This window comes from Coloeus monedula (genome assembly GCF_965178545.1).
Source record: "Coloeus monedula genome assembly, chromosome: 1".
Classification (NCBI taxonomy): domain Eukaryota; kingdom Metazoa; phylum Chordata; class Aves; order Passeriformes; family Corvidae; genus Coloeus; species Coloeus monedula.
Window position 1 is genome coordinate 85,220,535 of NC_138781.1, and position 22,741 is coordinate 85,243,275.

General features: G+C 39.4%; 1 protein-coding gene across 1 annotated transcript in view; it reads left to right on the forward strand.

Annotated features, from left to right (window-relative positions):
• Positions 1-22,741, forward strand: part of CTNND2 (catenin delta 2) — a gene marked incomplete at both ends in the record, with an annotated part of 531,585 nt that overhangs the window by 209,537 nt on the left and 299,307 nt on the right. The window contains 2 exons of the mRNA XM_082277797.1: positions 5,673-5,707; positions 6,203-6,319. Coding sequence (XP_082133923.1) covers positions 5,673-5,707; positions 6,203-6,319 — 152 coding nt within the window. The remainder of the gene's footprint in view (positions 1-5,672; positions 5,708-6,202; positions 6,320-22,741) is intronic.

A 22,741-nucleotide genomic window follows, 5' to 3' on the forward strand; every position in this document is an offset into this window, starting at 1 on the left:
GATAATTTATTGAGGGGTTGGTACCTTTTCGCAGGATTATTTAATGTAAAATTTATTCTTAGATTGTTTGGGTTTTTTCCGCACCAGATAGTTGATACTAAAAGTTTATTATTTTGCAGATAACCTGAAATGTACTGCTGATTTAAAAACTGCTTCTCCTTTGCTTTAGATGGAATCCTAGTTTTTCAGCCTCCTTGCCTTTTGTGAAATACTTCTGGATCTTTTTTCTTCCACCTTCTACAACCAAACAACAATTTAAAAACCAGTGAGAGAGTATCTGCTTGTAATTATATACAGCAATGTTTGTGTAGCTCCACTGTAGAAATGGAAAGATCATGTGCTGATGCAACTCCTTGTAAAACCCTTTCATAGCTTTTCTACAGTAGTGTCATATAGAATTTCATTAATTGTTTTAGATATAATTTCATTAATTGTTTTAGAAAACAATAAAAATATTTTGATGTAGCAGATAGCTATAGCACTTTCTTAAAAAATGAGTGAGAACTGTAAACTGAATGACTTCACACAAAGGAGAGGCTCACAAACATTTTTTGGATAATTAGAGGAATACAAAAGTGTGAATTGCCCCTGGCAGCCTTTATGCAGGCTCAGTGATAAAGCAAGGAGCGTGCCAGAAACAGTGAATGGAAGAAAACCTACCTCCCTTTGCAGCACGAAGTGAGTTTCTTTGCTGTGGTGTTCTTCTGGGGAGCAGCAAGGCAATGAATACCAACTGCTATGGCCTGCTGTGCACACACACTGATATATTTTGGTGCATGGGATGAAAACAATGAATTTCTGCAGGCTGCATAATAAATACTGTTGCTGGAGAAGTGTGTACAGGGCAGTGGAGCTCCTTCTTGCACTGCATGGTTCTGAACCTATCCAGGCATTCCTCTGAAACGGGCTGGGTCTCACATTTGGCCACGTAATGTCTAAAACTATACCCAGGTGATACCACAAGTACTGCTGTGTCCAGGTAGTGTGCAAGATGTCTGCGTTGGGCTGGGGTTTGGTGTAACTTACCTTTGCCTACCATTGCCCCTGCTGCCAGTGCCACAGGCACACATCCACCTTCTAGGAGTTCCACTGAGTCCAAGGTGCCCTTGCTGCTTCCCAGCACCTGCTTTGGAAGCGAATCCTTGGGTGTTTGTACAGGCCCTATGGCAACACAGTCTGAGGATGTCTCAGGAAGCTTTTCTTCTGCCAAAGGACTCAACAGCATTCCCCAACTCTGGGTTACCTCCCATGAGGACTGTGCTTACTTTTACAGAAATATGGATGGTGAATGTTGTCCAGAAAAGCATTATTTTGGTGTCATTTGGAACATTCACTTCTATACCATCAAAACTGCTTTTGACTCCTATAAATTGCTAGGAGAGGTGTTTGATGATGTTTGATGCATAACTCACCTTGTTATGCAGGTGCTGGCTGTCTCCACAGAGTCCATCTTACCATGGTGGATTCCTATTAAGTCCATCATGAAGGGGCACCCACTTCTTGTTTAACTTGTCTTGAGGTACAGGAAAAAATGAAGGCTTCCTAAGGCCTGGTTTGTTGCTTGTTTACAGACATACTATAGGTCAGGCAGGGATTTTTCTGTTCATGCCTGAAAAGGGATAAACTTGATGTAAAGAGCTGCTGATAACACTCAGACATCCTCAGCTGGCTGTAGAAAATCTGCATTTTTGCAATGCTTTGTGCTTCTGCTGTTTCCTTGCTGTGCAGAGGCAGGTAGAGCTCCCCAAGTGATGCTCCCCAAAATGAGCTGCCTGCAGCGTGCTGTGCTCATTTGCCTTTTGCCCTCCCAGTATACAAGGTCACACACAGAGGGTTCTGGCTCCTTCGGTGCTTTTATGACATGTGTGCAGAAATGGGAACATGTGAGTTCAGCTGGAATCAAGATGACCGCTCTATGGATATTTACTTTGCTCATTCTTGCCTAGGGAGGTAAAACAACTTTTACTGGAATATCTCCTTTCCTAGGTGGTTATTAAAGGTAAAGCTTTAAGCATAGTCTAGTGCATCCTTACAGAAGATAGGTTCATTAGCTTCAACATTAACATCTAGAACTAAATATATAACAATATTCTTCTTTTGTTTAGTCAAGTGTTTTGTTCATTTGTTTGGGTTTTAGCTTTATCATCTCGTTCTTAAGTTATTCAGCTTCCTTGGTATTTTCCTTCAATACATTGTATTTTCCAAAGACAGTATAAGCATAGAAGAATCAAGTTTTGCATAGTTGAATGGTGATGGAGGATTCTTTATGTCACTCGGGTAGAATTAAGTAGAACAGTAGTCTTATTTGTACCTAGAACATTTGAAGTACATACATGATGCAGTGACTACCAAAAATAAAAGAATACATAAATCATAATTATTCTTCTGAGTTTGGGTTAAGGGAGGTAGTAATTCTACCTGCTTGAGTTCTGAGCTCAGTCATATTTTATGCTACTATTTTCTAATACTATAGTAATGAAGTTCTGGTTAAAATCCCTTCCTCAAACTCTTAAGATGGGCTCAAGTTACTATAGTTCAGAACAACTTGATAAAGAATTTTATTGCTCATCTTCCTCAGTCAAAGATATTGTTTGTAAACTTACATAATGAGGCATAGGAATATGCAGAAAAGTGGTTGCTAATGCATTCTTCTTTAGAAAAAATATGAAGCAAAAATATGTTTCACTGAACATGCAGAAAAATTTATTAGGGACAATACTTCTGGTAATTATTGGTTTTTGTCTTTTTATGTATTCAATGTAACTATACAGTCAATTGTACTGATATTTTATGAAGCTCGGAAACACCTATAAGAAAAGGACAAAAAAGCATGCCCTTTTATTCATTCAAACAGATTTGGCACAGTTGTGTGACAGCCTAAAGGCTCCCTGCACAAACACGTCAGGTTGCTTCAGTCAGGAATCCTTTTAAAGCTAAAAGCAGGGGAATCTCAGTTACAAAAAAAGAAAAAAAAAAAAAAGGCAAAAGGAGAAAAGAAAAATAGTATCTAAATTAAAACTATGGCAAATTCAAATAAAGTTTTCTAGGGAAACCCTTTAAATGTTTGTGTGCAAGGCTCTGGCATTGGTTTACAACCAAGAAATGGCAGCTTCAATATCCTACTATACTGGATTGTTAAAAAGCGAAAGAGCATGAATTTAACTAAGGAGAAGAGCACTCTTTTCATACTAGAATATATTGATATCCTTGTAGGAGCAAATACAATTTTAATAGAGAATCATACAATCTTTTAGGTTGGAAAAGACAAATCAAGTCCAAGCATTAACCCAGCACTGTCAAGTCCACCACTAAACCATGTCCCCAGGTGTCACATCTGCACATCTTTTAAATACCTCCAGGGATGATGACTCCACCACTGCCCTGGGCAGCCTGGCTCATGTTCTGCGTGTTGAATAAGAAGGTAGCATTAGGATAAAAATTCTGATAGTGGATCTGCTATCTTGACTGTAAGAGCTACATTATTTATTGAAAGACCATTACAGTAGTGGTGAGGAGAAGCATGACTAAAATTGGAAAAGCCAAAATGGAGTCAAAACGTAGTCACTGTGACCCTAAGATTAATATGAATACAGTACAGTGTTTCTGTTGAAGTCAGACAAGTGATATTGGGGATTACTATGAATCAACCACAAGTGATTCCTTGAACATAATGAACGTTGTTACATTTTGTACAAGTTTGCTACTTAAAAAGGGCTAAACTGGAATTCCTGGAAATGATAATTCACTGCTTATGCACAGACTTGATTTTCTTTTCTAACTTACTTGGATGAGGTGGCATAGGCTTTTGCATCATGGTGTTCTTGCCAGTAACATCTAGTAATTCAATCTGCCAGCAAGAATGCCACCTGAGATATTACATTTTTTTCTGGCTGCTGAGGTGGTATCTATCACACGGACATCTGGATGCTGGAAGAGGGACTCTAGAGTGGAAAGTACTACATTACTTATTATGGATTGTGCTATTTACAGACAGGAAGATTGCTCTCAAGTCCCAGTGTGTCAGATGAAGCTGCAATTATTTAGTAAATGTGAAAATTAGACAAAAGGAATTTAAAATTGGAAAAAGTGTTATTTCAAAAAGAGCCACTGTCCCTAGTCACAACTAGGACTTCATTTCAAAAGGTAATTTAAATTAAAGTAATTTTTTTCAGTTCAGCACTTCACAGTTATTGTTCATCCAAGGACTCTGGCAACATTTATCTTCAATATTGTTAATTTCAGTGGACTTGAATGTAAGAATTTTAGTTCACTGTCTCATCAAAGGACTGGTTTCTAAATCTGTGACGTCTCACTACAAAGGGTCTGTATAAACCACAGACCGGAGATATTAGGAAATTTATGATGATGTACAGATTTGAACTTCTCAGGTTAACATTTATGATGCCAGGTAGAAATTAAAAATCCTTTTAGAACTATTCTTATGTAAATTAGGCAATTCTTTTTCTTTAACACTATCAAGTCTGGTAAATAATTGACACAAGTTCTTTACTGTAAAAATAGACCTCCACAAAGAAGCATTTGATTTAATTTACATTATTATTATTGTTCAGAACATAGATAGTAGGAGGTGTGCTGACATATTCATAAGTGAGCCAGCATCTGCTGGGAAAAGGGAAAACAATTAGAGATTTAAATCCATTTACTCATCCAAAAGAGCATTTAGTCTCAACATCAGAAAGAAATAAATATAATTGTTTGAAAAGTTAAAATAATTTCAGTCTTTGTTTTTTTAACTGGGGGATGCAACAGACAATGTTGTTCTCCCCTGTAAGTATCTTACGAAAATGTACAGAAAAATCTTTCAATCATGAGTGTAATAATCAGTTCACTTTTACCTAAGGAATGGTCAGTACTGAGTAACTTTAATCCTTTTTGTATTCCTGTCACGTGAGGAAGACCTGTATTGTCTTGTCATGTGAGGAAGACCTATATTGAAGCATAAACAGAACATGCCTTGGAGGAAAGTGTAGTCATTGCCTAATTGACTATACAATTCATTTTATCATTCATTTAAATGTATCATTCATTTTATTGAAAAAAAAAAAAAGTACCTTTCCTAACCCATCCTCTGGTGTGCATGCTCAGTATTTTAAAATTAAGACCTTCTGTTGCTTAAGTGCTTGTACATAGAAGCACAAACACATCTAAATTTACTCTCCTGTGTAGGCCAATTGAATTAACTTAGTTGCACATTTGAGTAATATAAAAATGCACATAATAATCAGTAGAACCAGGAATTATACTTGTAATTTCTTTCAGAAATCACATGTAACTATTTACTTGAGAAAGCAATTTATAATTTTCTCTATAAACACGGAGAATCAGACAAATGGAAGGATCCAGAAAAGCTGAAGAATGCTAATGTTTTTGCTTTGAAATAGTGTAGTTTGTGTATCAAGACCAAGAGGGCAATTTCTATATGTATGAGTCAAATTACTTGATAAAGAAATAAAGATGCTTCCCTCCAGCTGAGTGAATGCTGTATAAGTAATTAATTAAAAATATATATAAAATTTTGTATTCTAAGTATGTTTTATTCTTAAGTGTGTTCTTCTGTTAAATCAGTTCCTTCCAAATAGATTTATATCTGAATATTCATGGCACACTACTAATTTAATTTAAAATGATCACTTTTTTCTTTCTCTTTCCAGTTCAACAGAAGAGCAGTTTCACTGGCAAACACAAGGTAATGTACTTATCTACGTATCTGTATTACTTATATTCTCTCCCAGAAGGATCATTTTTACCTAAAGAAGATGGAGGGGAAAAGCACATTTATGTATGTGGAGGTTTTTGCTGGGGTTTTTGTGTGTTTTTTTCTCATTGCTAGTGTGTGAGAACTCTACTTAAAAAGTGATAAGATTTGGCAAAAGTTGTTAGGGTTGACAAAAAGTACCCTGAAACTAATGTAGAGTTTTGAGAGGGGGCACTGCTAAATGTGTCTCTGGCTTTTTTTAAGACTAGACCTAAATAATCTCATTTTTCTTTTATTAATCCAAGGCCACACTTTCAAAGGATGGTACAATTTCCAGTATGGCCAGCATCCTGTGAATGTGTGGCCTCCATTCCTTCATTAGCTGTGAATGCTTAGGCACATGTAACCAGTTGTAGCTTTTGTCTTGTAAATGGTTTTACGGTTTTGCCCTTCTTTTACATTTTTATGCTGTTAACTTTATTACAGATGGTCAGAAGGATATAGAAGATGAACTCACCACTGGTCTGGAGCTGGTGGACTCCTGTATTAGATCACTGCAGGAATCAGGGATACTCGATCCACAGGACTATTCAGCCAGTGAAAGTAAGTTGCTAGAAATATGTTTTATAGAACCCAAGAATTTTGTGCTTTAAAACTGAATGCATATCTTTTAGTGGTTTTCGTGATTATTTTTTGATATTGGCAAAGGGGACTGTAGTTGTGAGCAGGCAAATTGCAAGTTATTTTTTCGGGTTTGTAGCGGAGAGAATCTCACTGCTAGCTTTTTGGGGGAAGAATAAGCACACTGAATATATTTTAAGGAAAATATTTTCTAATTGCAATGTTGCTGTACTATACTATAAGATCATGTCACAAAACTGTACCATCGCCACCATTAAAACAACTTTCAAACTGCAATTTTTCACTATCCAAAGGTAATAAAATGAAACATACTGGGTGGCTGTGAGGAAGTCTGATGCGTGATTGTAAGCACTTGGCCAGGTAGCTAGTGACTCCTTACAACTAAAATTTTCTTGTGGATACACAGACAGAAATAGGTGAACTTCTTAGAGGTGATGCACAGAAGGGCAGCTGTAGCAAGAAAGGTGAAGTCTTTGCTCCAAGGTTGGCTCACTGGTCGCTTACCAGCCATTCTTTTTGCAGAACTGTGCAGTGAGTGGATAGATTCTAGGATAGGAGCAGCCACTGGGGAAGTGAATCAAGGCTAAACAACAGCAAAAGTGAACAAGGGACATGCCACTCATTGTATTTGTAGAGCAGATGTCTACCAACAATTGTGCTCATGAGTCACACTGAGACAGTTTTCCAGCATGTTAACTGGTCTGTTATCAGATGTAGCACTAGATGATGAAAAAGCAGGTTAGTTCCCTAGTTTCCTTTCCTTTTCCTCAGGCTCCTGTCTCGTATTCTGTCCCCACCTGCCACAATATATACCCACTTTAATTTCCCTGCCACTGCAGCTCCTGACACTGGCTTGGCTTTTGTTTTTAGTATTCCTCTACATCTCCTTCCCTCTTGCTCATTTGATCCCTGCTACCCAGTACGTTCTGAGTCACACCTTTGGAGGTGGCTTCCCAAATTCAGCTTTCCTGAAATCAAAGGGCATAATCTCCCCTTCATCTGGGAAGGCTGATCAACTGTGACAGCCACCTTCTGCAAAGCATCTCTAGCAATGACAAGTCATTACCTGCAATGTGGTCATCAGGTGACAAAAGGAAGACATTGCACATTGGATACAGAATTTTAATTTTTCAGAACACTTTTCATTATTTTAAAACAAGGTTTGCTGTCAAATTCAAGGTGACAACCCCAGGACAATAGAAAATTTTTCCTTTTTCATGTGCACAAGATTTTTGTTTTGGTTTTGCTTAATCTGAACACAGTCTGTATGATTGACATCTGTTGAAATGTTGCTCAATCTGAACAAAATTGGGAAAACATGAGAAAATGTAAGCCCTGTTTTTTTCTTTATTTGGGGGTGAGGAGAAACAAAACAGATTGGCATGATAAGGATTGCCTTCAAAATGGGATTCTATGATAGAAAAATGAAACTGGGCAGATGGCAATAGAGGAGACTGGGAGCAGAGTGGGGCCAACTTGTGTGGAAAACTGCCAGAAACTGGCTTAAGGGATGAAAACTAAGAAAAAAATGGTAGGGAAAGATGAAGACAGTACATGGACTGAAGTCTAGGTACATGAAGAAAACTATTACTAAAGAAATGTCTGGGAAATATCACAAGCAGCTAAAACACAGCTAGGGATGCAGATAGAATAAAGTGCATGGACAAATGGAAAAATGATGGAGAAGAGAAGCAGTAGAGATGGATTTGTAGAGGATCAACAGGAGAGGAACTGAGGTTTGTTGAAGCAGGAGGTCCATACAGAATGTTGAAAGCTGAGTTTGCTTGGCTGGATGTTTTGTTCATGGGAGCAAGAGTTAAGTGCAAAGAGAGGGAACAACGGGATGATGAGGACAGCCAAGAAAAGGAAAAGTGATATCACTATGGACAGGACAGTAGCTGTCCCTAAGAAACATAGGTTTGGAGAGAACAGGCAGGTGCATGTCCTCCCAAGGGAACAGGCTTCCCCACAGAGCTGCAAACTTGATCTTCTGTGTTGTCAGGAAATATTTGTAAAGCCTTTTGTCACAGCGCCCTTATTCCTCTGCTCCAGGCTCAGCTTGTAATAAAACTAGATTGCTATTTGCCAGTTAGGTTTTAATTAAGAATCAGATCTATATGCCAAAGCTAACAGTTGCAGCTCTGCTGATCACTCATAAATACAATTAGGATGTCATATAGTGGATTTTTTTTCTGGTTTGGGGTCTTCTTTCAGGTTAGAGAAAAATGCTACAAACACATCAGAGAGTTAAAATGTTACTGTGTTTCCAGAGTCAAAAGTACAAAAGTCAAGATTGTCTGTACAACATAATTTGAATTGCTTATGACTTCATTATAAAACAATTATTATCATGCCCTATTTTGTACATTTTCTGGCCATGCCTCATTTACCCCAAAGCTGAGACTCAAATTGCACAGCATACTAGAGGTGAGAGTGCCTCTGACTTCTGTAAGCAGTGAGTAGAACACACATACACCATGAAAACAAAAGTCTCATATTTACTTAAAATTTTATCGTGTCCCTCCTTTGTGTCTTAAAGTTTTCATGTTACAGTTGTGAAATCACTCGAAGTATCTTCTACTGATACTTAGTTTTAGGTGTTCCCTAAACAGTTCAGTTAGGGAACTGTTGTTATGTGCTGAGAACAGTTGTAACAGAAGACTGTGGGAGCACAGTCTCAAATATTTGAAGCGTGATACAAAAGGAAGTTTAAAGCCCACTCTGAAATGTCTCAAATGCAGCATTTGTATTTCCTAGACAGTTCCGTTCTTAATCCTTTCAATCTCGAAATAGGAAATGAGATCAATATAAATGTCTTGCTTTACAGGTATTCTAAAAACTACTGTTTGTGACATAGCTGAAGTAAACGTTGAGCGCCATAGAATAATCCACCAGGGTGCTGGTTTTTTTCTTTGTATTGAAGATTTTTCAATGGAGACCTGGTGTGATGCTGTAAAAAACACTGAACCATTTTGCACTGTGTGCACTGGCCATAAGGCAAGGAAGGAGGGCAAGAGCAATGACTCAGAAAAGGAAACTTAGTCTGGCATTTCCTAACTTTTGAGCTCCTAATTTGACAATTTTAGTTATGTTTGCTTCTCTGCAGTTTGACTGCAAAACTGTATTTTAAGTAACAAGACTGACTCTGAGGGGAGCATTTCCTGCCTGCAATGCATTTGAAAGAGATTTTTTAAAATCATCATATGAAAGCCTGCCCAGTGATGTGACCACAGCTTCCTTTTGTGAACTGTGTGCATCAAGTCTAATGGCTTAATCTATCAGTAGCCCTGCCTTTGTAGAGGATTAGTGTGTCTCTACTCAGAATCTTCACAATTCGGTTTCACACACTCTGACTTTCTCAGACTTAGTTTGAAAAAGTCGTCACATAGCAGTCAGCTGTTACAATATTCTAAATTCCAAACATCACTTCACATGTGCTATTCCTTTAGTAGCAAATAAAAGCCATGAAAAAAAGGCTAACGGGACAAGTCACATGAAAGGGACTTACACACGAGGGGTTCTGTATTGCTAATAGAGATGCTCGCTAATTATCTTTACTGAGTGTGAATCAGCAAATGTAGAAAACCTTAAGTACATAAAATTCTTGTTAATTTGGTGAAATGAAAGCAGAGTGCTCACTGGTTTTAAAGTAACTATTATCAGACAGGCAGATGCATAGCTGCTGCAAGCTCTCATACAAGCTTCCTGTGGTGGAGCTGACCCTAGGACAAGGTTATATGCAACCAATGGGAACCCCTGCACTGTTGCCCACCTCTTTCTTCTGTTCCAACTCAAAAATAAGTTGTCTTCCCCAAACCATCTGTTTCCAGTTACAACCGACAGACAAAAAGTCAGGAGACTTCCAGAATTATGCAAGAAGCTGCATCTGACTGGAGACCTGAACCTGTGTCTCCATGGCCCAGTTCCCTGTACTGCAGTGATTTCTTGTTATCTCTGTGTAGCCCTAGATCTGTCAAGACTGTGTCACTGCAGTTTACATCAAACATGTCATAGTTTTGTGGCCTCAGAGGGGCGTTCAGCCTGTCCTGAGTGTTCATGGGGATCAGCAGCAGAAAAACAGTGGTCCACACATCCCCTCAGTCCCCGAGGGAGGGCACATACAGTTGTTGCTGCTAGTGTCAGTAGCCATTAGCTGCACTGGGTCCAGGGGCCAACCTGGACCCTCAGGGTCACCCTGAGGGCACTCAGTCTGTCCTTCTCCCTGCTCTACATTGCTGTAACACCCAGCTTGCCAGGCTGCTCCTCTCAGAAAATATTTCTTCCTTCTGCCATTACCTTTTCTGATGGGAACTCAAAAATACTGCTTTTGCACAAATTAAGATAAGTAACTGTCACCTTAAATAGGGTCAGGGAAAAGACCAGACGTGTGAAAGCCAATGTAATCACATATAAGACACTGGAGACTTCCCTCATAGAAGAGGGATGGGAATGCACAGTAAGTGCAGGACCTGGAATTACTGGGCGAGGAAACATGCAGGGGAACAAAATTTAGTTGAGGACAGAGATAGCACCAGGGGTGTTTCAGGAGACACAGCAGTACTGAGCAGTGAATGTAGCTCAGGAAAGGTATTTTCATGGCAGAATGGTTTAATTTAGTGAGGAAAGACATGTGAAAATAAATTTTGTGAGGTCTGAGTATGCACTGTGGAGACCAAAAATTAATATTTCTGACTAGAAATCTTAGAAAAATGTGGGATAAAAGAAGCAAGACATTATTTTCTCCCCTTCCCATCACTGCACTGTTGTCTCAAAATCACACAACTACTTCAGATTCATTCCTTTTACTACCTTGTCAGTGCACCTCTTTTTTTGGTTTTGTTTTGTTTTTTTCCTTTTTTTCACTCACATTATATTGAAGAGCTATTGTAAAGGTGGAAAGCTGCATGGAAGGAAGGAGAGTAAACACAGATACACAGCTGTCTGAGTGAGGAAGATTGGTTGCTGAGGACATTTGTCATTAAGGTTTGATAAGGTTGCAGTCTGGCCTGCAGATAAGTGGGAAAGGTCCTGATGAACTGCCTGAGGCCCCCTGATGTCCATCCTCTGTGATGTGACAGAGAAGCTGGAGTCCTCTAAGCAGTTGTTAAGACCAAACTACCTTTTCCTGATGACGTTTGTAAATTGGCAGTTTACAGATGGGTAGTGTAAGATAAAAAGTGGAACAAGAGGAAAATTTGGTTCTGTATTTCTTTCTCTTCTCTTAGTTTCTCTGTCCCCCTATCCCTGTGGGTCATTAGCATGCCACATTAGAGGACTGACATGACACTGTCATCGAAACAATTTCTGAGATAATCAGCTGAACTCACTGAATCCTTACAGAATATGCTGCATCCTTACAATCTGTACTGACCCCTTACGGGCTACAGCAGTGGAGACAGGCAGTGGTTTTTCCTTCTGTCATGGCATTAGCAAAAGGAGGGTTCTAAGATTACAGAGAAAATCCATTGGCACTTTCTTCCTAACTTAAACTCGAATGTCTGCTAATCCAGAAGTCCCTAATTTTAATTTAAGGTATCTATTCTTTAATCTTCCATTCTTTTTCCTTTGTTTCAGCCTTCACAAAATGAGCATAAGACTGGTCTTAAAAGGATTACAGGGCAGATTTATGGAGCTTTCAGTGTTTATGTTTCTATCTGAAACAGAATCATTTCATTATTTTTCACTTCCTTCATAACTTCATGTGGCAACCTTCCTTCTTTGCTCTCTAAATCAATAGCACAGCCTGTAGGAACAGAGCTCTCGTTGACATGGATCAGAAAACTTCCTGGATAGTTCTCCCAGTTTTCTTGATATTTTTTAAATGCTACATTTTAGATTTCATTTTTAGTTGTTGGTTTGGTTTTTTTTTAAACCACGTGGTTTCTATCAGGATGGCAGTTTTTCCCACACAACATTACCAGTACTCCGGATGAATTTTTTCCCCCACACTTTCTGGATAAATATTTTTATTTCTCTCTGTGACCCTGTTGTCCTGGTGCCCAGGATTAATTGCAGTATCCAGCACACTGATAAGGGAACAAATACAATGTAGGTTTAATAATACCATCTTCTTGGCTGAGGCCATTTCATAATGCCCTTCACAGAGGCTACATATTGACAGAGATGCAGGCAATTAAGGATGTCCAAGTACTTCTGGGGAAGAAAAATATGGCTTACCATTCTGGTCTCAATCCCACAGTATATGAACTCTTTTAGCCATTTGAAACTATTTGCCCCAAATGCAGCACGAATAGGTGTACATTTAGGTGCTGATTTTTTTCCCCTCTGGAGAATGAATTATGTTAGAAGAACATTTTTACCACATGAAATTTTATACAGATGTTGCATTAGACAGATGTGGGTTTCACTTAAAACCCCTGTCTAATTATGAGGCTAAAAAGGTAGGCTAAACTCTTACTTTACGCTCTGAATTCAGTTTCGTTTCAGCATTTTTTTGTAATAAGAGAAATCCTCCTTACCCAGTGGGAAAGCAGATGTCCCAGTTTGAAAAAGCATTCCTTGTTGAACCTGTATGATTTTCAGCCTTTATCAGCTGCTTTTATCATAGATACTGAAAATGGATTGAAACAAAAAGGCACTGTTTACACAATGAATGTGTAAAAGGATGGGTGTTTATGTGTTTTCCATCCCATCGCTCTTGCTTTGTGAAATTGCCACCTGTCAGATGGCTGACATGCTCAATGAGATGAAATTTGGCATCAGGGGACCTCACAGTTTTTTGATAGATGAAGTTGTTTCCATTTCATTATCTGCTTTGAGAGCCAGGGCAATCCAGCTGAGTCATTCTTTGTGCACACAAAGGAGGTCTTCTTGTGGGATCTCCTGGTACACATACACACTAATAAAATCATGTGCTCTTTGAGTATATTTCCAAGATGGAAAACCCCGAGGAAGTGTGCATACCCCTCATCCATTTCAGGATCAGTCTTTAGAGTAGGAGTGACATAGTGCCTAACACAGGGCACACTATCTTTCTGTCTGCTGCATTAATGCAAACCTGGAAGTGTCTGACTCAACAGTTAAATCAGATAAATCTCTCAGAGTGTGAAGTCTGAGGAAATTTTTATGTATTGCGGAAACTTCTGTCAGTATTGTAATATACTTAGGGTAAATATTTATGGTGGACATCTTAGATGCCTCTCTTTACTCCATTCATCTCTTCTAAAACAAGCTTTTGGCCAATTTTTGCTTTGAAACTGGGGTTTCAAAGTCATCTTTTCCCAATTTGTAATGGAATAAATCTCTGAAAGCGGGATACCGCTTTTCAAAGGATGGTTTCACAGTTATTCATTGTGTGTTCTCACAGAGAAAGTTGTAAAGGAATTGTCTCAACTGTGAGACAAATTCAGTCTTTTGAAGTAGTTGTTAATATGTAGATTTCCTAGAAATGGGGATGAGATGTTTCCTTTACCCATCTCCCCTTTCTGGCCCTAGTCACCCTAAGTGTGAGCATGAAATAACTATTAAGTTATTTAATGTTGTAATAGCCACTGGCCGGTCACAAACACTGAGACCTGCTTTCCAGGGGCAATCCTCAGCAGGAGATGAATGTCTTCACGAAAGCTGACCATAAAAAGTTTCTGTAGATTTATTGCTACACCCCACTAAGACATTCGGGTTTGATAAAATGAAGCTGGCTCTAGTGCTGCTGAGAGCCAGCTCTTACATCTCAGTATCAGTGTTTACAGCCAGTGCTGCCTCGGGAAATGCTCCATCAGCGCTAAGCATCCTAAGCTTGGACTTCATTGTTTTCATCCTCTGTAACAGGCAGAGCTCAAAGGCATTGAGAGTAGCACCAGAAGAGATGTAGCTCAAACACTGTCATTCAGTACTCGATCACCTCTGCCCTTCTGGGTATCAGGATTGTATAACAAGTGCATCTTTGTTGCTGACATATCACATCCCAGTAAACTTATGTCAGTGTTCTTACTTTAAGAGCATGAGTGAAGTTTTCCTTTTTGGCCTCTTCCTTTATGCAGGCAGGAAGAGACCAAACTTAGGAGCAGAGTCACAGTATGGGCTTTCACCGCCAGGATTCCTGACAGACTTTGGTATCTACTTCAGGATGGACTCAGGTCCAGATGATCTTGTTACTCTTTGGTTTGGTGCCTATCTTCAAGTTCATGTGTGGTTGTTGCAAGCAGGAAGCCTGGTGAAGGCTGAAGGAACCATCAGTGATCAGGGAAGCAGTTCATGCTTTTCCCGGTGTCCCCAGGGGTGGGACGGAAGTTGCTGTGGGCACCCACCTGTGCAGGATTTCCATCATCTCAATTTTTCTGCAGCCCTTCTGCAGATTGGTACATGCCTGGGTGAGTTTATAGGCTTCTAGGGGAAAGCACTAGAAGCCACTGGCTGAAGTGCTGTTCAAAACTGATGGCCCAGTACAAGCCCTTGCTGTTGGACGTAAACTTCTGCAGGCTGCCTCTTGCAATTACCTCTCCTCAGGAAGGAATCTCCAGCTGGAGACACTCACACACCATCTTAATATCCAGCCTTCTCCCTTCCTGTGCATTCTTGCCTTTTCTTACTGCCCCGTCTTTCCCTAAACCACCCAGTTCTGTCTTACCACATCCTTGTCTTTTGCTTCCATTCTTGTTTCATCTTGCATCTTTTCTTTTTATCTTCTTCCTCTCTCTTTTATGTTTTCAAATGGCATGCAATAAATCCTCAGTGCTTGTCCCCGAAAGAGTCGATTATTCATCCTTAGAGACAAAAAAAATTCCACCAAAAGCCCCCAAAACCCACATACGTTTTCTGCGCATAAGTGACCTTGCTATCCTGGTTTTTCGCATGCTTTCACATTAACTAGAAGCAAAGCCAGATTGTGCATTGTTGTGTCATGTTGGAGTCCAGAGGTAACACTATGAGAACATTGCAGCTAAGGAATTTCTAATTTCCCTCAATTTCTGCACAGCAGCCTACAGGCTGAATTTTTGTTTCAATGTGCTGTGATCTGGATTTTCTTGGAGTTTACTTATATCTGCAAGATTAAACATCTTGTTATATATAAATTCCATACTGATATTACAATATTACTTCATATCTCTGAGCTTGCTTGTCCTGTGATGAATCTGATTTTGGTAGCTGGTGTCATTTAATGCTGTGCAACTGACTTAAAATCCATGCCTAAGGAAAACGACCCCTCACAATCTAGCTTTAATTACTGTAGAACAAAATAGTAAAGGAAAAAAAAAAAAAAAAAAAAAAAAGAGCAGCAGCAGCAGGTAAACATATATGGAGGGGGGAAATGGAAAGATAGGAGTCCAGACCAGGACAGCAGGAACAATTAGTAGCAACATCAAAGATGGATAGGAGGTAGGTGATCAGCTTGTAATGCTTAGGGACCAGGTGTTCCCTCATCCACTGCAGGAAGCAGCTACTGAAACTTGTTAGGAAATGACAGTGACTTATAGTAGCATCTGTAGGAGCAGAACAAAGAGAGGCTCTTGGCATCCGAACCTACAGCGCAAAAGAACATCAGTAAATATTGTGCCTGTGGTACGGGCCAGGAAACAAATGCACCCACATCCCCACGACAGACTGATAAACCACTCACCCTACTCCTGCCTTAGTGGCAATGCCAGTGCCTGCACACTTGGCACAGTCAGGAGTGCCAAGAGCCACATCATTCTGGGATCTGCTGATGCCAGCTTGTGAGCATAAGCATTGTGGAGATTCAGCCTTGGAAAAAGGGGTAGTTGGCTTGTTAGCTTGTGTAAAATGATTTATATGGAAGAGAAAATTTTGGCAGGTATGGATTTGGGTTTGATTTCTTTTGTGCTACATGCAGTTTACACAGCTCTCAATCAAGCAGAATTTTTGTGACTTCTGTGGTATCGCAGATTAGGGAGCTGCCTCCATTTTTTCCATTCTGGCCTTATAAATGGAGAAATGCATTTTGTCAGGACGATGTGAGAGCAGAGAGTGGTGCACGTTTGTGTGGATACAGAGAGAGAAAGCAGAAGGGTGTACTTTCTGGTTTATGGCAGAGGAGGTTTTGGCAAGTGAAAAAGATTGTAATAAAATTTTGACCTTTTTGACTTACTTTTTAATTGACTTCTGAGGCAGAGCTAAACACATTCTGAACTGGCTCACCTTAGAGACCAAATAGTTATTTTCTTTTGTGGACAGAAAAGATTCAGGATTTAAGCCTGTCAAAGGTCTGCAAAAAATGGAGTTCTACTTCGCATGAGAAGAGGAAACCTGTTTTGTGCTAGTAGTTAAGTTCATAGAACAACATAATAGTGTAATAGATCTGCTGATGTCTTCTGTATTAGATCCATATATCTGTGAGGGGTTTTATAGGCTTTTATAATCAGAAGCTGTTGGGCACTTTTTATTTTATTTTTTTTCAGCAGTCTAATTTAGGTCTATCAAAGGAGATTTGTCTGGGTTTTTTTTTTTTCTACTGATAATGCATTCAGCTTCCATGTGCATCATGTTTGTGTGATGTCTATAAACATCTGATTTTATTTCCTAGTAATAAAAAGGGAACACATTAGTTTAGTACTATTGATAGCAATTTTAGGCTGCACTAGGCACAGAGGGTGACTAGGAACACTTGATGTTTGCAGCTGGTTTTCACAGGTACAAAATACCTCAAAAAATTAGGATTTAATAATGAACTTATTTGGGCTTTTTTTTTTTCTTCCCTGTAAACTAAGCCCACACAGCATTTTAAATGTAGTTATTCCTTTAAAAATGGGAGACTGATAATGAAAACACAAATTAAAAAATAACAATTTTTAATGCCAAAACCCAGGGTTTCTCAAATGGGAACATGGCAGTTCCTTCTGAGCTGGAGTTTCCTGTCTGTGTTGCAGCGTGCAGTGTCTCCTCCTGTATACAAATTTCTTCTTCTGGTCACATTAACAAATGTGACCAGAAAAAAAAAACAACAAATGAACAAATCTAATCCCGTTCAGGAGCCCTGCTCAGGTCCTGTTCTCCTGTGGTTCCACAGTGATATGTTAATAGAGAGCAAGCATCTGTTACAGTGAAGCGTTCTCCCACTCCTAGTGTTGCAGAGTTTCACAGAAGCAGCATCAGAAAGGCTGGAGGACACTGTTTTTCCTCTTTGTATCTTCCATAATGCAGAAATGTAATTCAGTTACAATCTTTGCTGCCCATCTTGTCTTGAGTGTATCTATTGCTCCAGTAAAGCTCATCATCCTAATGGCCAGTGATAAATTATCTTCTTCAGAGACTGTCTGATTTCGATATCTGCAGGGTTTAGCAAGTGATTTCATAAAATATGATTAATCTTCTACCAAAAAAAAAAAAAAAGGTTTTATTCTTCGGGTCAATTAAAAACTTGCAGTAGTAGGATAGATTTGCTATTAAAAAACCAAACCAAACAAACAGAAGAAAAACAAAGACAAGGCCAGCTTCTGTATTCTGAGCTTAAATGTGTATAGATCTATTCTTGCTCAGTGCATGTATTTCAGTCTTGTTCTCCAGCATCTTCAGGAATTTCTCTCATTAGTAGTGGAACTCCAGATTTGTCCTGCTGTCAAACATTACCCAGTATTGCTTATGAAAGAAGATCTGCGTGATATGGTATAAAAAGAAAAACACTATCTGAGTAGGTAACACTGAAGTTATCCTACTATGTCAGGATTACTTAGGCTCTGCTATATTACCTTATTCTATGAGGTTAAAAAAAAAAAAATCAGGAATCAGAAATCTTTACTGTTGGGGCGGAATGCAAACTTATTTCTTTTCTATGCCCTTCAGGTCTTATATTTTTCTACTACTTCTTGTTGACATTTAAGGTGCTTTGTTATCCCTTGGAGTAGAGAATTATTATTTCAAATCCTAGAAAATGCCTCTGTTTTCTTCTTACAATAATGGCAGGAGTGGTACCTTGTGTAAAAAGCATAAGACAATCAGCATCTAATGAAACTAGTTTCTATTCCCAGTTCACTTACTCTTGAAATAAAGTGTTCTTCATCTTTCTTTCCAATAGTAATTAGGTCAGAAGGAGAGTTTGAAGGGATATCCTTTTATTGTTCATTTATATAATGCTATCAGCCTATTTTTTGCATCATTTCTCCAGATATATATCGTTTATAGAATTCTTGGATGAAAATGAACTTATTCCACACTTGAGAATGCATTCCACAAAATCCTATTTTCCAGTACCTAAGAATAGGTTCTATAGCAGTACTAAAGCCCTTTTCTGTATTTGTAGGTAGAACATAGCCCTCTTAATGCTGGTAGAGCATGGCATTGCATATAAATTACTTTCCTTTTTTGTAAAACAAGTTTGTTTTCAGTGGATTCATTTAAGAATTGCTGCCTCTCTTCTAAAGAGATGTGTTTGGTTCATAACAAGGGAGCCACTTGTGATCAAGCATTTAAAGTATTACCATTTATTTCTTCATTTTAAGTATGCATTTGGTGTCCCCCCTCCTCCCCTTCCCCTGTCTTTTCTTGCCCCTTCAGCTTTCTTCATTTCTAGGGTTTGGAATTCCTTTGCTATATTGCAGCCTTGGCATTTTCTCCTGTAGTATAAAGCTGCTGATAGGTTTAATATTTAATATCACCTAGAAGGTAGATGTTGAAATATTTTCCTAGTACTGTTCTAGTTCTAGTCTCAGATTTGGAGGGAGAATGGGTGCCATGCTTATTACTATTGTTATAGTAGAGCTGCTTGTTGTCTTCTCTTTGAGGTCAGACTAACAGTTGCCTCAAAAGCCCTTCTTTTCCTACAGCATCTATTTGACCAGTTGCGGCTGAAAAGTTGTGTTTTCAACTGCAGATCTTAAGTTTTGCCTTGGTTTAACCTCTCCTTTTTCTGTCTGTAATTAACAAAATGTCTTCTTTTTGTGGTTGCCATGAAGGTCTCTTATCTAATTCTCAAGGACTTTCCTCACTGCCCCGTGCCTCCGCTAGCTTCACCTTACATTTTTCACAACTTCCCTGGAGACAAGAAAATGGAGAAGGTCTGTACCTGTGTTGCTGCTTCTTGCCACCCTCCATGGTACTTGCAGGGCCTCCCTTCTGCTCACTCGATTCTTCTGCTTTTCAAAACCATCCTAAATCGTCTTGGCAAGAGAAAATTTCTTCAAAGAATGTTTCAGATGACCTCAAAAATAAGACGTAATGCAACGGAGGGGGTTAAAACAGACAAATAAGTGTTCCTTACTCTTCTGATTTGGAGGGAAAGTTTACTCCTGGTCCCAGATGGAGCAGCTTAATTCTGGGAGTGAGATTTAGAAAACAGGATGTACCAGATGCCAAAGAATTTAGTATCACTAGGAGTAGGTTTGTCCACCTTGTCATTAACTATCATCACTTCTTCTGTAATGTTGGATACTGTGGAAGGACTCTGGCAGGTTACCATCAAAACCTCTCTCTTGTTACGTTGTTCTTTTTTAATTATCCATTCCTTTGCAAATCTGGGCAGCAAATACAACCCAGCTTTAGGAGGGGTTGGCAACTGCTTACCAGGAGTACAGACACCTTAATGAACTAAGAAAAAAGTAGGTTGTAGGGTAGGAATCAATATTTTGCACTCAAACTAAATGACCTGAGAGGAAAAAGAAACAAGTAAGTGATGACTTTCTGGTATTTGAAATCCTTAATTAGGCATATACTAACAGTTAGGAGGTGGTTCTTCTCAGTGGGATGTGAGGCACCTCAACCTATTAACTCTGTAAATGAATGTTTAAAGGACATTAAAGGAGCTTTGCTAGTGTTTTTCTTTTGACTATTATCCAAATGAGCAAAGCAGGTTGAGGAATGTGTGAAGTGATTAATTACACTAATTAAAAACACTTTATTTACACTTACTCTATAATTTATCATTACTACTTCTGTCAGTTGATCGAAGGTGAGTGAAGTGTTGTTTATAATTGGTATGGGAGCTAATTAAATGGTCGTTCGAGCACGTTTTGGTCTATTTCCTTTGTCAATTAGAACTGGCATTGTAATAGATGACTGACCAAATGGAGATGTATAGCACAATAGCAGTACTACACTTTACTACTTACTTGGAGAAGCAAATGTGCCCTGGGAAGCCAACTGACTTTAAATCTCAAGGAGAGGAAAAAACCCTTCTTTCACTTGCCTGCTCTTTTTGTTTGTAACTTCATATGGAAAACTCAAGTAACAAACACACAATTACCTCATGGAGGGTGACTAGGTAGATGTTTCTGTTGTTTGTACTGTAATTATTTTAGCCAATTCAGAGGTAATTATTGCATAGATTTGGAATACTGAATTAATCATACCCTTATCTTATAATAATATAGCTCTGTAAGTAACTTGTCATTATCTGATACTTATTTTGTAATTGAACAACTACCAGATAATGTATTATTGAATACTTGTTCCACAATAAATTCTGCTCTGTAGTGTAATACATTAATCCTGATTCATAATTCAGCCTTTTTATTTGTTTTGTTTGTTTGTTTTGGAGATTAACCATACTATTTCTATAGTATTATCTTGGATTGCTAGATACTGTGAAGCTAAAATGTTTTATGTATTCCCTAAGGTACTGTGATCTAAGGATTAGGAAACGGGAGCAACTTTTCAGATGTTTGACAGGCAGACACTAGGGATAGTTTGTCATTGATATCCCCAAGAGAGCAATTTCTGTTGTTTCTTTTTGGAAGTTCTTCCTTTACAAGAAGCCCACATTCATCTGACTACTTAGCTTTGTGACACAGCAATGGTGCTATAATATGAGACAGAAAAATATAATGATCTCTGAGTATGTAATGGAGTTAATCCAGACTCCTGCGACCTTAGCTTGCTGCCCTGTAGTTAAAAATATGTATCACATATACTGATTGTACTTAAATCTTATCAGACTTTCCCTTGGGAAACTGTCCTTAAGAAAAAAGGGGTCTGGCAAGGCTGGACACACTTTAAGAAGGAAATCTTAATGGTGCAGGAGTAGGCCATCCCTATATGCCAAAAGATGAGCTGACGGGGAAGAAGACTGGCCTGGCTGAAGAGGGAGCTTTTCCTGGGACTCAGGGGGAAAATGAGAGCTTATGACCTTTGGAAGAAGGGGTAGGCAACTCAGGAAGACTACAAGGATGTCATTTGGTCATGCAGAGAGAAAATGAGAAAGGCAAAAACTCAGCTAGAACTCAATCTATCAACTCCTGTGAAAGTTAATAAAATGTGTTTTTATAAATACATTAACAACAAAAGGAGGGCCAAGGAAAATCTCCACCCATTATTGGATTTGGGCAGGAGGGGGAACATTGCCACCAAGAATGAGGAAAAGGCTGAGGTATTTAATGCCTTCTTTACCTCAGTCTTTTCCAGAAAGACCAGTTATCCTCAGGACAACCAACCCCCTGAGCTTGTAGACAGGCATGGGGACCAGAACAGACACCCTGGAATGTAGGAGGAAGTTGCAAGTGACCTATTGTGCCACTTAGACAATCACAAGTCTGTGGGGCAGGATGGGATTCACCAGAGGGTTCTGAGGGAATTGGCAGAACAGCTCACCAAGCCACTCTCCATCATTTATCATCAGGTATCATGACAGCAGGTTGGCAGATGTGGTGCCTGTCTACAAGAAGTGTCAGAAGGAGGAGCTACAGGGCTGTCAGCCCAACCCTGCTGCTGGGAAGGATTATGGAACAGATTATCCTTAGTGTGATCACATGGCACATACCAGACAGCCAGCGGATCAGGCCCAGCCAGCACAGGTTTAGGAAAGGCAAGTCCTGTTGACCAACCTGATCTTCTATGACCAGGTGACCTGCCTAGAGGATGATGGAAAGACTGTGGATTAAATCTACCTGGACTTCAGTAAACCTTTTGATAATGTCTCCCACAGCATTCTCCTGGAAAAACTGGCAGCCTATAGCTTGGATAGGTGCACTCTTCCCTGGGTTAAAAACTGGATGAATGGTCGGACCCAAAGAGTGGTGGTGAATGTTGCTGCATCCAGTTGGTGGCGAGTCAGTTGTGGCTGGGATTGGAGCCAGTCCTATTTATTATCTTTATCAACAGTCTGGACAAGGGGATGGAGTGCACCCTCAGCAAGTTCTTGGTTGACAATAAATTGGGCAGAAGTGTTTAATTTGCTAGAGAGCAGGCAGGCTCTACAGAGGAATCTGGACAGGCTGGATCAATTGTAAGAGGTTCAAAAGGCCAAGTTCTGGGTCCTGCACCTGGGTCACAACCCCAGGCAGCACTACAGGATGGGGGCAGAGTGGCTGGAAAACTGCCCAGCAGAAAAGGACCTGGGGGTACTGGTTGACAGCTGGCTGAACATGAGCCAGCTGTGCCCAGGTGGCCAAGAAGGCCAAGGGCATCCTGATCTGTATGGGCAATAGTGTAGCCAGCAGGACCAGGGCAGTGATTGTCCCTCTGAACTCGGCACTGGTG